We start from the raw sequence: 17,561 nt of genomic DNA, 5'->3' as shown, positions 1-17,561 counted from the left end.
CTGGCTTTAAAGATATATGTAATTTGCAGAAAATATCAATATCGATATTATAATTGAGTACTTTACTAGGTCCGTCCAGCGATTTCTTATTTTGGTGCAATATCAAGTATCCTGTTTTATTATGACATCTAGCACAACAAACGATCGTACCTCTGCAGTATTATTTGTAAAGACATTCTATTGTTTCATTTTAGAGTTAGAGGCATAAAAGGACTTCGAGTCGCTGATTGTTCTGTTGTAAGACGTCAAGTATCTGGTAATACAAATGCTCCTTGTATAATGATAGGAGAAAAAGCTGCAGATCTCATTAGAGGAAAGGACACTGTAGGAGAATTTAGACAACAAATAAAATCTTTAAAACTTTAGTTCTTTAGGCTCAGCGGCAGTATTTTTGGCCATCTAAATAGCTTACAATTAATTCAGGAAAATACATAGTACACGGTCATACGTCTTATAAGTTATTTTGACCGTTCATCATATGAGTGTTAGTTTTGAGTGTGTCCTGCACGTAAGTTCTAGTGATAATCAATGGATAACCGTCTGTACAGAAAATAAAGAAAACACGTATCTTTATCTATTCTGAATGAATTTGATGTCATACTTTGTAAACAATTGTGAATATCTATCAAAGGTACCAGGCTAATAATTTGATATGCCAGACCCACTTTTCCTCTACGTAATACTCATCAGTGATGCTCAGATAATATTAGTTCTGTCTTAGGCTATTATGAAACATTGACACACACTCTGATTACACATGTCAAGTATAAAACAGGTCATTGTTGTTTGCATAATGTTCAGTTGCAAATATTTCAAGCAAATTCAGGACAAATTAAATACTGATATTTATAAGAGAGACATCAACATAAATGAGCAGTTTGGTACAATTTTAAGTTGGTTTTCAAATTCCTTATAGGTCTTGAAGGTCAAATAAAAAAACTCCATTTTGGCAAAATGCTTATAATTGGCTTTCCTGTGACATCCTAGATTTTTAACTACCTGTTTTTACGGTCCCCTACCGAACTTTAGATTTGGACTCTGTCCATCTGTCTGTCCGTCAAACAGGTTTTCCACATATTTTTTTGGTCATGCTTGAATATATTGATTTGATATTTGGTGTATGATTTTATCATGACCAGTTATAAATCAAGTTAGAATTTTGTTCCAGACTGAAGTTATGGTCCTTTGACTAAGAAAATTCAATAAAATAAGCAGTTGTCCACTTTTTTTTGTCGTTCTTGAATATATTGATTTGAGAATTCGTATATAGTTTATCATGACAAGTTACAGTTCAAGTTTGTTCAGGTCTGATGATTTTGTGCAGATTTATGGTCCTTAGACTTAGAAAATACCCTAAAAGAAGCAGATTTCCACAATTTTTTTGGTACTTGAAGATATTGATTTGAGAATTGGTATATAGTTTTATCATGACACGTTTCAGATCAAGTTCGAATTTTGTTCAGGTCTTATGATTTTAAGCACAGTTATGGTACTTGGACTTTGAAAATTAACTTTTAAAATAATCAATTTTCAACACTTCATCATGAAGATATTGATATTTGTTTTATAGTCTACACCATGACAATTTATAGATCAAGTTCAAATTTTGTTCCAAAACAATGATTTTTTTAACTGTTAGGGGACTATGTATTGCAATGCAATACTCACAGAATGCCTGTTAGTTTTGTATTATCACAATTTTAAAAAGATATAAATGAAAATCTTAAAGTTATTTACATCTTCTCCTTTTGGTTTTCACCTGAATAGAACAATCATTGTACTGTTACTAGAAGATTCATGTACAACTGTTTCAATCCCAAAATTCAAACCAGACTGTTATTATTTTATCCATCTGCCCTTTTTACATTTCTGTTAAATTTTTCCAAGCAATTACAAACTTTTTCAGTATTTAGTACCAATAAACAGTAAATAAATCACATCATATAAGGTAGTTTGTTTTTGTAATCACAAAAGATGGATTCAACCCCACCAAAACTTGTTCCTGTATCAAGTCCAACTATCCGTTGTTATTGTTTTTAAGTATATTTATGGAAGACTCTGGTGTTTGGGGTAGTCTGCTTAATTGTTTTGACATTTTGATAATTCCTGTTTAACTTTGTATGTATTATTACAATTATGTTATCAGAATGAGCAACCCATTTCCATGACAAATAAGGTATTGGATTGAAATGATTTGAGACAATTTAAGAATTGTATGTTGATATTTGGCAATTTGAAACTTATATAAAATGGCAGAAATCAACAAGAAACCATGTTTTATGATATTTTATTATGAACTTGTCACAGTGAAATATAATGGAGATTTTACAAACAAAGCACTAAGTCAATGAGATTATAGAAGTTAATCCCTACGGAGAGGGAAAGTTTCCACTTTAACTCCATCTTTTGTAATTAGGTTTAATACAATAGCATCACCAGTGTATATGTCTCTTTCTGCAGCTGATATAAACACATCTTTAACTAATTTAATAGCTTTCTCTTGTGATAAAGGTGTTTTGGTTACTCCATGTTGATTCTTAAAACCAATCTAAAAGTACAAAATAATCAAAATCAAGCATCTATTTCATGTTTGTCATACCAGTCATGTGTGATACATTGTATAAATGGTAAATAACTAACATTGTTTTAATGCCAATTTAGTACATGTATATCATTTAGCTTTTTTAGAACAATCCCATTCTTATTTGAAAGAAATTCAATCATTATTAAATATCAAGGTCATATAATTCAAGAACATCTTCGTTTACTGAAAATGATGCATCAACTTGCAAAGGATAACCCCCCTTAGATTTGTATTTGCTTGGATCTGCACCTTTATAAAAAAAAAATATAGCCATTCATCCATAAATGAATTCAAGTCATGGTTATCTAAGTTAACTGTAGAACTTAGTCACTAAACATGTTGTGTCACCTGTTAGACAAAAAGATCAGTTCTCTCTGATTTGTGAATAGCTGCTTTGAAACTTATCTTAATGCAAAACCAAGCAAAAATATGTGAAAAGTGATAAAGGTCACCCAAATTTGGTGTGGTCCTCCACTTCTAAATAATATTCATCAACTGAAAAACTATCAATAGTTGCAATTATTGAAGAAATGCTCAAACCCAAACTCCAACCTACTTTGGCAAAGAAATAAATATATGTAGACTTTGCACCAAAAATAATGCCTTATTATACCATGCCATTTGATATTTCTCTGACTGAACCTATGATGTACATAAATTTTATATTCATGTATAAGGCATGTAATGTATAGAATTTGATTCTCTCTTTTATTTTATAAACAAATAGAAAGGATTCAATTCGATCCTAATACTATAATTCAATATTATACATGTATAAGGTGTATGATTTGATTACTAATTATCATTTTTGAAAAAGGTAAGCAATTTGATTTCTTAGGACATTATTTGATGTCCCAATTTTTATCTAAATATCTAATATTTTCAAAATCTTTTCTAGTCTTTTTTTTTTGTCATGCTAACCTGGTTATCTAGTAAAGGTTGTAACATAGCACTTGCTGATCCTCCTGCTCTGTATGTTTCCCTTTCATAAGATCCTACAGGATCAAAACTGAATACACATCCTTTACCTACAAATAAAATATCAAATCTCATTAGTTTATATAAAAATAGGAAGATGTGGTATGATTGATAATGACACAACCATCCACTATTGTTCAAATAAGTGCATACAGTTTACTTGTTTTTTTTACACATTCCCTGTTTCCATTCTCAATTTAATGAAGCATCTAAAAACTACAAAAAGGCCAAAAACATATTTCTAAAACCTTTTATCAAAATGAATGAAATGTATGTGTTAGTAGTATTATTACAAATACCAATGGAATATTACAAAAAAATCTTCAAAAATTTAGATGTTTAGCCATAAACTTTATACAATATAAACTAGAGGCTCTAAAGAGCCTGTGTCGCTCACCTTGGTCTATGTGAATATTAAACTAAGGAAGCAGATGGATTCATGACAAAATTGTGTTTCGGTGATGGTGATGTATTTGTACATCTTACTTTACTGAACATTCTTGCTGCTTACAATTATCTCTATCTATAATGAACTTGGCCCAGTAGTTTCAGTGGAAAATGTTAGTTAAAATTTACAAATTTTATGAAAATTGTTAAAAATTGACTATAAAGGACAATAACTCCTTAGGGGTCAATTGACCATTTCCGTCATGTTGACTTATTTGTAAATCTTACTTTGCTTAACATTATTGATGTTTACAGTTTATCTCTATCTAAAAACTGCTATATTTTGGGGCCAATATGAAAATTGTTTAAAATTGACTATAAAGGACAATAACTCCTTAGAAGGGTCAACTGACCATTTTGGTCATGTTGACTTAATTTTAAGTCTTACTTTGCTGTACATTATTGCTGTTTACAGTTTATCTCTATATAAAACTGCTATATTTTGGGGCCAATATGAAAATTGTTTAAAATTGACTATAAAGGACAATAACTCCTTAGAAGGGTCAATTGACCATTTTGGTCATGTTGACTTAATTTTAAGTCTTACTTTGCTGTACATTATTGCTGTTTACAGTTTATCTCTATCTATAAAAATATTCTATATAATAACAAAAAACAGCAAAATTTCCTTAAAATTACCAATTCAGAGGCAGCAACCCAACAACAGGTTGTCAGATTCATCTGAAAATTTCAGGGCAGATAGATCTTGACCTGATTAACAATTTTACCCCATGTCAGATTTGCTCTAAAGGCTGCGGTTTCAGAGTTATAAGCCAAAATCTACATTTCACCCCTATGTTCTATTTTTAGCCATGGCGGCCAGCTTGGTTGGTTGGCCAGGTCACAAGACACAATTTTTAAACTAGATACCCCAATGATGATTGTGGCCAAGTTTGGTTTAATTTGGCCCAGTAGTTTCAGAGGAGAAGAATTTTGTAAAAGATAACTAAGATTTACGAAAAATGGTTAAAAATTGACTATAAAGGGCAATAACTCCTAAAGAAATCAACAGTATTTGTAGATCTTACTTTACTGAACATTTTTGCTGTTTACAGTTTATCTCTATCTATAATAATATTCAAGATAATAACCAACAAGAGTGCACACACTGAAATGTCTCGCCTTCTATACTAATCATTGATATTATGTTGATAGTCCTAAGTATAAAGCTAAGCTTTAATACAACTGTCACATAAACTTAACATTAACCAAGATAACTAAACAAAGACCAATGAACCTTGAAAATGAGGTCAAGGTCAGATGAACCATGCCAGGCAGACATGTACAGCTAACAATGCTTCTATACAACATATATAGTTGACCTATTACTTATACTTTAAGAAAAATAGACCAAAACACAAAAACTTAACACTGTGCAATGAACCCTGAAAATGAGGTCACGGTCAAATAAAACCTGCGCGACTGACATAAAGATCATAAAATATTTCCATACACCAAATATAGATGACCTATGGCATATAGTATTAGATAAAAAGACCAAAACTCAAAAACTTAACTTTGACCACTGAACCATGAAAATGAGGTCAAGGTCACATGACATCTACCCGCTAGATAGGTACACCTTACAATCATTCCATACAACAAATATAGTAGACCTATTGCATATAGTATGAGAAAAACAGACCAAAACACAAAAATTTAACTATAACCACTGAACCATGAAAATGAGGTCAAGGTCAGATGAGACCTGCCAGTTGGACATGTACACTTTACAGTCCTTCCATACACCGAATATAATAGCCCTATTGCTTGTAGTATCTGAGATATGGACTTGACCACCAAAACTTAACCTTGTTCACTGATCCATGAAATGAGGTCGAGGTCAAGTGAAAACTGTCTGACAGACATGAGGACCTTTCAAGGTACGCACATATCAAATATATTTATCCTATTACTTATAATAAGAGAGAATTCAACATTACAAAAAATCTGAACTTTTTTTTCAAGTGGTCACTGAACCATGAAAATGAGGTCAAGGACATTGGACATGTGACTGACAGAAACTTCGTAACATGAGGCATCTATATACAAAGTATGAAGCATCCAGGTCTTCCACCTTCTAAAATATAAAGCTTTTAAGAAGTTAGCTAACACCGCCGCCGCCGCCGCCGGATCACTATCCCTATGTCGAGCTTTCTGCAACAAAAGTTGCAGGCTCGACAAAAACAGCAAAATGTCCTTAAAATTACCAATTCAGGGGCAGCAACCTATCAACGGGTTGTCAAATTCATCTCAAAATTTCAGGACAGATAGATCTTGACCTGATAAACAATTTTACCCGATGTCAGATTTGCTCTAAATGCTTTGGTTTTTGAGTGATAAGCCAAAAACTGCATTTTACCCCTATGTTCTATTTTTAGCCATGGCGGCCATCTTGGTTGATTGGCCAGGTCACCGGACACAATTTTTTAACTATATACCCCAATGATGATTGTGGTCAAGTTTGGTTTAATTTGGCCCAGTAGTTTCAGAGGAGAAGATTTTGTAAACGATGACTAAGATTTACGAAAAATGGTTAAAAATTGACTCTAAAGGGCAATAACTCCTAAAGGGGTCAACAGACCATTTTGGTCCTGTTGACTTATTTGTAGATCTTACTTTACTGAACATTTTTGCTGTTTACAGTTTATCTCTATCTATGATAATATTCAAGATAATAACCAAAAACAGCAAAATTTCCTTAAAATTACCAATTCAGGGCAGCAACCTATCAACGGGTTGTCCGATTCATCTCAAAATTTCAGGGCAGATAGATCTTGACCTGATTAACAATTTTACCCCATGTCAGATTTGCTCTAAATGCTTTGGTTTTTGAGTTATAAGCCAAAAACTGCATTTTACCCCTATGTTCTATTTTTAGCCATGGTGGCCATCTTGGTTGGTTGGCCAGGTCACCGGACACAATTTTTAAACTAGATACCCCAATGATGATTGTAACCAAGTTTGGTTGAAATTGGCCCAGTAGTTTCAGAGGAGAAGATTTTTGTAAAAGTTAACGACGGACGACGACGCCAAGTGATGAGAAAGGGCCAGGTGAGCTAAAAATAATAAAAAAGTTAATAAAGGATGACAGATTGTTACCTTGATTCTGCTTTAAAAAGATGCTATAGTCGCATGATACATTGGGTTGTAAAATACTTCTCCTTAAACACACATAATGAGACAAGAGTGCACACGCTGAAATGTCTCGCCTTCTATACTAATCATTGATATTATGTTGATAGTCCTAAGGATAAAGCTAAGCTTTATAACAATTGTCACATAAACTTAACATTAACCAAGATAACTAAACATAGACCAATGAACCTTGAAAATGAGGTCAAGGTCAGATGAACCATGCCAGGCAGACATGTACAGCTAACAATGCTTCTATACAACATATATAGTTGACCGATTACTTATAGTTTAAGAAAAATAGACCAAAACACAAAACCTTAACACTGTGCAATGAACCGTGAAAATGAGGTCACGGTCAAATAAAACCTGTGCGACTAACATAAAGATCATAAAATATTTCCATACACCAAATACAGTTGACCTATGGCATATAGTATTAGATAAAAAGACCAAAACTCAAAAACTTAACTTTGACCACTGAACCATGAAAATGAGGTCAAGGTCACATGACATCTGCCCGTTAGACATGTACACCTTACAATCGTTCAATACAACAAATATAGTAGACCTATTGCATATAGTATGAGAAAAACAGACCAAAACACAAAAATTTAACTTTGACCACTGAACCATGAAAATGAGGTCAAGGTCACATGACATCTGCCCGATAGACATGTTCACCTTACAATCGTTCCATACAACAAATATAGTAGACCTATTGCATATACAGTCGACTCTCGTTATGTCGAAGTCAGCCGGACCTGAGAAATATTTCGAGATACACGTAGTTCGACTCAAACGAACACCGGAAGTTCGACAATCTAAGGGACACAACTCTTGATTGGCTTGGTAAAGCTAAAATAAATCCGGGTGAATATGGCAAGGGGATCGATATTCTAGTATCAGATCGATGTATTTGTATGTCACAGTCTATTATTATTATAATGACATTATTTTTACTTATTCAATTGTTTCAATTAAAAAAAAATCCTATGGCTTTTCCAAGAGAGTAATTTCCAATCAATAGTTATTCAGGTCATTTACAGCTGACAAAAATGTTTATTCTCGTATACAAGAGATTTAAGAAACTTTTGATTTCTATTCATATTGTTTTATCTCACTCTTTCTTTTCAAAAGAAAATATAACAAGATTAAAGACGCCGTTTGAGTAGTTTTTAGGTGATCATCAACGGAAGCCATAATCCTCACTTGATACACACCCAAGCTCATTAGTGTAAATCACAAATTAATTGTTTTGTAAACATTTTAAATACTTTTTCATGAACATTAACAATGTATCACTAATTATTTATAAAAATTCTATAAAAGATAATCTTAGGTAAACACTCATGGAAATAGCATGTCATAAATCAATATAGTGGTCAGTGACCGGAAATTTAATTACACGTGTATTGTCAGATTAACTCTTCAATCCATTTAAATCCCGGAGGTCATGTTTTGACATATGTGTATTAGTTCGAGATAAAAAATGAATTTTGAATGCTTTTGTTAACCTTGGGACCGTATATTTAGTTCGACTCAACCGAAATTTCGACTCATCAGGAGTCGAATTACATACTTTTGTATGGAATGAAGTTCGGGACCACGTGAAAACTTCGACTCATCCGAAATTTCGAGTCAACCGAGTTCGAGACAACGAGAGTTAACTGTAGTATGAGAAAAACAGACCAAAACGCAAAAATTTAACTATAACCACTGAACCATGAAAATGAGGTCAAGGTCAGATGACACCTGCCAGTTGGAGATGTACACCTTACAGTCCTTCCATACACTGAATATACTAGCCCTATTGCTTATAGTATCTGAGATATGGACTTGACCACCAAAACTTAACCTTGTTCACTGATCCATGAAATGAGGTCGAGGTCAAGTGAAAACTGTCTGACAGACATGAGGACCTTGCACGGTACGCACATATCAAATATAGTTATCCTATTACTTATAATAAGAGAGAATTCAACATTACAAAAAATCTGAACTTTTTTTTCAAGTGGTCACTGAACCATGAAAATGAGGTCAAGGACATTGGACATGTGACTGACAGAAACTTCGTAACATGAGGCATCTATATACAAAGTATGAAGCATCCAGGTCTTCCACCTTCTAAAATATAAAGCTTTTAAGAAGTTAGCTAACACCGCCGCCGCCGCCGCCGGATCACTATCCCTATGTCGAGCTTTCTGCAACAAAAGTTGCAGGCTCGACAAAAACCTAACATTCAAACTATATCAGTTTCAAAACCACCTAAGAATGATTGAAAGCTTGAAGCCTAAAATTCAACATGCAACTGATCACCATTTATACCAATAATATATCAGAAGTATTGATTCCAAATGGACCTAATTAGAATATAAACTTTAGGATTCAATGAAGATGCTTTGTATCCATGCTTGAAAAGTAAAACTAATGTCTGTTCTATGTAACATTTTGTTGAAATAAAAAAAATATATTCTATTCTTTTGTTATCTTAGAAAGCTTCAAAGTGTCTGTGCAATATAATCATGATAATTATCAACTATTGAACTAACCTTCCTCATCTAGTCCAGCTACAATGTTATAGACATAAAAGGGGAAGAACCTCCTGGAGTAAAGCATGGTAGACAACATGGCAGCTACAGCTGTTGTTGACATTTTCTTGTTGTGTTCGTGTTCATACATCTGGGGAAAAAGTTGGAAATAATTAGCAAATCCAAATATGTGTATCGAAGACAGTTTCCATTTGATTTTTTTTTGCAAACACTAGTCATAAAGCATAAGGGATGTTTCTTGTCATCTTTGCTGTGTATGTAATAGGTGTATGACTTACTTTTTGCCCTATTTAAGAAGCTCTTAACCTCTAAACTGACCATAGTAGTAGTTAGAATTATCTGTACCCTTTTTCTGTCCACTATCATTTCAAATCCTGTTAATTAATATTCCTATATCCAGATTAAGATGAAATAAATGAAGCTAAATAAAATCAATAATCAGTTAATCAAAAAGGTAATGTGCAAAATGTAATATTAAAAGTGCATTCATCATGAACATGTACATGTAATAATTATATAACTGCATATAAATATTTATTCTATAGCAAGAAATTATTTATGCTTTAGTAATCAGTGTTTTCCTTTTTTCACTAAGGGAAGGTGGGTGTTTTAAAAAAATCACTTGCAACCGGGTGTTTTTTTTTTAAATGTCTACCCGTTTTGTTTTTTTTTAATTTACTGTGGGGGTACGTTGGGGTCACAAAAATAAAGATTAGTATAATATTCACATTTAATGGAGTTGAACAAACATAAATAGACGTAGTCATATTAATTGTCAAATATTCTTTTATTGGTTTGATTTTTTTCAACAATTTATCTCTTTTCTCTGTTCTTTCATTTACAATTTTATGTCCTGTTTCTTGCTTTTGTGCCGTATTTTTGGCCCATAGAACAGTAGTATATTTCCTCTGTGACTATAAGCCATTTGAAGTCTTGCTCATATTTGTCTTCACTTGCGTGTCTTTTCCGTTGTTTGGTTGATTTTTGTTCAATTTCCACAACTTCAACATCACTATCAATTTTATTTAACTTATTTGGTCTAGTATTTTCTTTATCATCATCGTCATCTGCCTTTCTTGTACCCCGATTGATAAATGAAAACATTAAAATTTGACGATTAGACGCCATCTTTGTCAATGAAAACAAATCAGCGAGGCGCGATTAGTATTCAAATTTTAACGGTACGGAACCGAAAAAAATCCGAAATTTGAAAAAAAAGCCGACCACCTCCTAAAATCGAAAGGTGGTCGGCTTTCAAAAAAAGGTGGTCGGCACACCCGGCTTAAATGACGAATGGAAAACACTGTAGTTACTGTACATATCATAAATTGACATACTTCTGGCTTGAACCTGCCAGATTCATATAAAATTACCTTCTTTTTTACCAACAGATTGAGGAAAACAAATGTTGACTTGATCATGATGACAATTATTGTCATGACAACTATATAATTTTCTTATACCATTCATAGACGTTAAAGTTATTTCATATGTTCTGTTTTTAATTTTAATTTCTGAGCACTCAGACGGTAGGATTTGGAGATAAATTTAAACATAAACATCTCAAACTAATTAAAGTTACAAGTAAAACTAGGAAACGCATTATAAACACATAAATAAGAAAGATTGTTATAGCTTGTCATATATAAATATGTACAGTTTAAACTACATGTAGAATATGGGATTTCTCCAAAAGATATCAAATGAGCTGTGTTGTATAGAAATGGACCGTGTACAAACGAACAAATACATGTATTGACATGTACATCTGTTAACCTATTTTGGTTGGAAAAAATCTACGGAATGTTTGTAACTGTTTGTTTAATTAAATTGTTATAAGTACCCTACAAAACAGAGTTACATTCATATTTTGTTTCCTATTTGAATGTTCAGAAATCAATTAAGGCCAAATAAAAAAGTTTGTGTGGTTCCAGTTACATCTGAAAAAAAGTTAGGGTAGGTAGGTAGGGATTTTTTTTTTATTTTATGGGGTTTTTTTACATTGAGTATATGGGAGCAACATTCTGACTTTAACAGTGCTTAATGAAAAATGACAATAAAATCTTTAGAGTAAGCTATTTCTAAGCCGAAAAAGTAGGGTCGGTAGGGTTACTGGAACCACACATATATTTTTATTTGGCCTAAGTCTTATAAATGTATATGTATATGTGAATTTGCATAAGGTTGATTTCTACCCAAAACAGCCTATATCATAAGCTATTTTTAAACCAAATGATTAGAATTATATTAATAATAATATGTAAGTTTAAGGTACTTCCATCTATACAATAAAACAAAAGTTGTAGCGTACTTTAAGTCTTGCTTGTAAAATCTTAGTAAGTGTCAGTGTATCTCCATGGAAACCACATGCTCCAAGAACTGTTGAAGATGTCCTACAAAAGAAAAGAAAATTAACTTTCAACTATGCTTCTTGTCAAAACTGTCATTAAATCCTCCATCTCTGTTATTGTCCAACATCATGAACATATTCAACAATAATTACTAACTGTTGTTTCAATAAATTATTGAGAAAATAAACACCACATGCATGGTCAATAAAGAACTACAGAAATATCTTAAAATTAACATTTATTACATGTATATATAAATATAGTTTCTGAGTGCAAGAGGCACAAGAAATATATGTATAATAGGAAACTTGAACAACTTAAAAAAAACACCAACTGTATTATCATGATTATATTGGTGCCAGAAGCTGGTGCCTGAGGAAAGAACTACAGACTTTAGCATGAAAACTGACAACACTGGCCAATATTAAAGTCTAATGCACTTGCCATATTGATAGGCTGGTAATACCGTCTATGAATTACATGTACTGAGACCATTTGCCACCAAGGCCCTGTAAGAAAAATTATCAACCAAACAAATAATACAACTACCCGGTAATCTTTTAGCTTCTGATAACATGACTTAAAGATTCCATGTTTAGTCATTTAACTTACAGTTTATAGGTCTTTGGTAGATCCCTTGTGTGTATAGAAAATCCTTGACTCAACCTTGTATCTGATGCTATTATGGAAAAATCTTCACCAGCAACTGCTAACACTGTCCTGAAAAAAGTGATTTCATCATCAATGGCAGTTTTCTTATATTTTTAATGATTGGATTATTCCCCTTTGTTTTTTATTGAAAAAAATGGTGGAACAGTGTTTTTTAATCAAACAAAGTCATTTGGTGAATTTCATTAAACAGCTGTCATATTCAGGTTTGTGAACATAAGGACTTATCAGACAATTAATTTCTTTTATACGCAACTCTTAACTTCTATCTTAAGCTATCTGTAACCGAAAATAACCGTTTGAAGCCTGACTGTAAAGAACATTCATACCCTCATTAAATAATTTATGGTCAGTGCTCAAACTAATTTCTTTTCAAAAGTACTCTTAACTTCACTATAACACAGGTTCAGGTAATGTTTCATTTAAGATGGGTACGTTACAGACTGTTGTATTCATTGGGGGTACTTTTATCCTGTTCATGAAAAATAACAGTAAAAATTCTTGGCAAATGACTTGAACGTTAATTTTTGGTGCATTTCAGTCAATTAAATAAATAATTTCTTTAGACAATAAAAGTGAACTGATTTTGACAAATCACATTATTCTTTTTTCCGAAAAATAACGAGAATTATTTGAGAGTTCTGACAAATCAGGATCAGGTTATTTGACAAATCATAGTTAAACTTTAACCAATTTGACACTAACTGTATAACGTAGCAGAAAATAGTAGTTTAAAGTAAGGATCTGGAAATTTTTCCATACAATTTTGGTCATTTTGAGATGATTGAAAAGACTTCAGCTGGTGCCCCTTTTCAACTTGACTAGATTCATAGAATTGACAAACTTGTATTGCTGTTTCATTGCATTTACAAAGTAAATGTCTTACCATTTCCTTCGAGAACAGTATAGGGAAGGCAACAGTTTAAAATTGAAATGGTTTTAATGACTAAAACTGGTTAATTTCCAGACACTGCTTACGTTTGTTTCGGTTTGACTAAATTAAAACCGGACGTTTTGCGATCAAATTAAAGTACATGTACAATAGTTCTGGATTCATTTCTGGATTAGTTTTGTTTATCAAATTGACAGGAAATCACCGACTTTTTATTGTTATTTAACTCAGGCCTCTACAATAACTTTTTTTTCAACTTGTCCAATAGGACAAGTACATACCAAAACTTACTTGTCCGAATGAAATTGAAACTTGTCCCAAAAAATATTAAGAATAACCTTTTTTGCATAATAAGTAGATTCAAGGAACAAAATAACTAAAACAATAGAACAGAAGTTGATTCCACAGTGTTTGATTCATACATATTATGTATCTTTTGAAATACTTTTAAAAAATATGAGTCGGAACAACTGAATCTAGTTTTGTCACAGGTTCTAGTTTTCATAAATGCCAAAGTCTTATAAGACTAGGCAGATGATCAGGAACCGTCTGATAGGCCTGTCAATGTTTTTTTTAACTTGAAAAGTGTATTTAAATGCAATCAATAAACAAGAATGTGTCCATAGTACACGGATGCCCCACTCGCACTTTCATTTTCTATGTTCAGTGGACCGTGAAATTAGGATAAAAACTCTTATTTGGCATTAAAATTGAAAGATCATATCATAGGGAACATCTTTACTAAGTTTCAAGTTGATTGGACTTCAACTTCATCAAAAACTACCTTGACCAAAAACTTTAACCTGAAGTGAGACGAACGGACGCACAGATGAACGGACGAACAGACAGACGGACGAACAAAAGTACATCATGTACATACCAGAAAACATAATGGCCCTCTACTATCGTAGGTGGGGCATACAAAAATGAAGATGACTTATGATTGAGGGTTTGGATGGGGTTAAATGATTAAAGAATAATGCCCTTAAAAAATGAAGATTAGAGAAAAAAGGGGTACATTTTTTGAAGATTAGAGAAAAAAGGGGTTAATTTTTTAAAGATTATAAAAAAAAAGGGTCGAAATTAAATGTTTACAGAATAACAGACCCCCCCCCCCCCCCCATCCAGACCCTCATGATTGCCAATGAGACAACTCTCTGCAAGAAATTAACAACTATAGGTCACCGTATTGCAAGTATTGTTTTTTACTACATAGGATCAAATATGATTTAGTGAATTTTGTGGTACACAATTTCTTCATTCATATATATGTAAAAAAGTATTTTTGTTGAAAAAAATACCGGTATAATTTATTTTAAAGCAACAGAATAAGGTAGAAAAATGATGTTCATATTTGTCTTGGTCCGGGTATGTTACCAAACTGTCTATTAATCACGACTATTAAATATGTCTTGTACGGTGCCAAATTGTCTATTAAAGTTGGAGCCGAACCGTTTCAGCTAGTGATGAACTGTCTTGTAAAGTTACCTCATCTGCAAAGCGCCGCTGATTCGAATCAGTAAGACTGGTTTACGAGAATAGTATGTCTTTTACCTGTTAAAAAGTACCTGACAAAGAACCAGTTTTAAATATTCGATTGCAAGTAAACATGTAAAATTAAAACTTTATTTTTCTCTTCTCTTCTTGTTTTATTGATTATAATTACTACATGTACGTTCATCAAATTTATTGTCTGCAGAATAATTTTACTTGTCCCATCGGACAAGCTTGATATAGCTTTTACTTGTCCGACCTTTTTTTGCTCTGGTACCGGACAATCGGACAAGCGTTATTGTCGAGGCCTGTAACTTAATTACCTTTAAAAGTGTTTGAATACAACATGTACAACAGATAATAGTTGCACTCATTAAATTTAACGTGAATTCAATAGACCACTTTCGAGTTCATCCGTCACCGGAAAAAACTCGTCAATTATACCCGCCTTTATGACGTCATTTATCAGATAGAGGGGGTCGCCTGTATCCCTGCACTATTTACGTTCATCAAGCGTCTTAGTGATAGTCATTGTGCAGGATAAACAAGAAAAAATGGTTGTTCTGTAGGTACTTAATGACAATTCCCTAATGACAGCAATGCTGATTGTCAATTTTGAGAATTCAATTTGCCGAATAATTCGTACAATAAGGAATTATAGTTTTCCAACCAATCGCTCAACATTGGAACGGAAGTGACGACGCCCCTAAACGCACAAATGACGTTCACTAAAACCAGAGTTTTTGATGGAAATGCATCTAACTCGAAAGTTGTCTATTTGCATTTTAATATTAAATTTGCTGAAATCAATTTCTTGCATGTGATACATACATGTATGAAAAAATCTTTTTTCTATGTAAATTAAAGTATAATTTTAAAATCAGAATTGATAGCCCCACAGGACGCAATTACGACTGGACACAATTACGAACGATTTCCAATGTTTGCCCTCTGAGATCATATTTGTTTATATTTATCAATAAATGTTTCTATAAATAAAAACCCTATTAAAAATCCCTTGTTTTCATGATAATACAATTTATGGGCACTTGGTAAATGTTGATGACGATGACAAAATCATTCTGAAAATATTATAAGAACGGCAATCTGACCTGGAAGTTATGTAAAAAAATACATAAAGGTAAGTGCATATTGCCTTCTTTTGTTAATATATAGAAAGAAAAATATCTCCTGATTCTGTTCATATGCGTGATGCCTTTTATCATGCCCAAATAACCGCACAATTGACGTTTTTTAGACTCTTCAGTCTTGTGAACCTATTTATGGCCAAAAGAAAATATGTTAATTTTATTGAAAAGTCCAGAGAACTCCGAAAGAAATGTTGACCAATATAAAAAAAATCGTAGATGAATGACAAGTACACCACCGAAATGGATAAACTTGAATTTAGTGCTCCTTTAAAGGAGGAACTTACACAAAAAAAAAAAAAATCAGAAATCTTTCCTTTACACATGACCGACATTTCGTCTGCAACCACTGCTGAAGTATATTGAAGTAAAAAACAAACTTGTGCTTTTTATTTTCCTATGAAAATGAGTTTGAGATAAAGATTAATGTATGCTTTATCAATATAGACTGTTGTCATTGATTTCTTCTGCAAGATATATCAATGTAGTGCTGTTCGGAATTGCGTCCATATGTGGCTCTCTTGACCCGTAAAACGAGGTCACGCAAATCTTACTAAAGTAACCCAACGTGCATAAAAATTTATGTGGGATATGATGCAAAATGGAAAGCCTTCATACATCTTAAATTCTATGGTATAAAAAATTCAAGAAAAGTAGTCTACATAAAAACAATATTAATCACAGTTCAAAAATCGTTCGTAATTGTGTCCGGTGAGGCTAATTGTCTTTGACGAAAAATAATTAAATAATGATTTGACTTGTTTACAATCCCTATATCTGGATTCCGGTTGAGGCATGAACAACTGGATGATACCACCAAAATCAGGATACGTAGATTGCAGGTCTGAGTGGTGCTAGTAACATTATGGTGTACTCCCAATGTATAACTTGGTCATGACAACGTTACTCTTATGTTGAAACTTGTAACCATGTAAATAAAATCAGCAAATGGACAGACAAGGGGCTTGCTTACAACAACGCCTTGTTCTCAGGTTGATAGCTGTTTCATTGCTAATAAAATGATTGTTTCAAAGAACATAGTTATGTGAAAATGACTTGAATGTGCATCATTTCAGTGATTTACTTTCTAATATATATGTGAATTTTACATGAGAGAAAATATAATACCCTCCATTCTGTTCATAGGGATTGAAGTATGCTTGTTTAGGAGCATAATGTGACTCCTCCTGATTTATATGACTGAGTACAGATGTCATTTTCAAGTTGTCTGCTGTGTATGACAGTGCTATTTTCACTTTACAAATTATGATCTCGTTGAAGTCACGTGACAACAAAGACCGGCTATGCAAA

At 32.7% G+C, this 17,561-nt stretch overlaps 2 protein-coding genes across 8 annotated transcripts in view; one reads left to right on the top strand and one right to left on the bottom strand.

Moving 5' to 3' along the window:
- Nucleotides 1–573, top strand: part of LOC139512466 (glucose dehydrogenase [FAD, quinone]-like) — a 51,265-nt gene extending 50,692 nt beyond the window's left edge. For all 7 annotated transcript variants that reach the window (XM_071300088.1, XM_071300092.1, XM_071300089.1 and 4 more), the window contains one exon: nucleotides 195–573. In XM_071300088.1, the coding sequence (XP_071156189.1) occupies nucleotides 195–366 (172 nt within the window). In that variant the 3' untranslated portion in view covers nucleotides 367–573. The remainder of the gene's footprint in view (nucleotides 1–194) is intronic.
- Nucleotides 574–2,271: 1,698 nt separating this feature from the next.
- LOC139512467 (proteasome subunit beta type-1-B-like) lies at nucleotides 2,272–17,538 on the bottom strand. The gene is made up of 6 exons (XM_071300093.1): nucleotides 17,379–17,538; nucleotides 12,660–12,767; nucleotides 12,008–12,089; nucleotides 9,697–9,826; nucleotides 3,506–3,612; nucleotides 2,272–2,548 (listed from the first exon to the last, which is right to left on the bottom strand). Exons 1-6 carry the CDS (start codon nucleotides 17,465–17,467, stop codon nucleotides 2,363–2,365), a joined length of 702 nt encoding a protein of 233 aa, XP_071156194.1. The 5' UTR covers nucleotides 17,468–17,538; the 3' UTR covers nucleotides 2,272–2,362.
- Nucleotides 17,539–17,561: the final 23 nt, after the last annotated feature.

This window comes from Mytilus edulis, chromosome 2, assembly GCF_963676685.1.
Source record: "Mytilus edulis chromosome 2, xbMytEdul2.2, whole genome shotgun sequence".
NCBI lineage: Eukaryota > Metazoa > Mollusca > Bivalvia > Mytilida > Mytilidae > Mytilus > Mytilus edulis.
Note: the sequence above shows the minus strand (reverse complement) of the source record. Positions and strands in the feature narration are given on the sequence as shown.

What these genes read in the sequence shown, in the direction of transcription:
- LOC139512467 (XM_071300093.1), bottom strand. Translation starts at nt 17,467, where the DNA reads ATGACATCTGTACTCAGTCATATAAATCAGGAGGAGTCACATTATGCT. An exon ending in CCCTATGAACAGAATGGAGG is followed by an intron (nt 12,768 to 17,378) that starts GTATTATATTTT and finishes CACTTTTTTCAG; the next exon opens with GACAGTGTTAGCAGTTGCTG. An exon ending in TTTTACAAGCAAGACTTAAA is followed by an intron (nt 9,827 to 12,007) that starts GTACGCTACAAC and finishes CTTTTTCCCCAG; the next exon opens with ATGTATGAACACGAACACAA.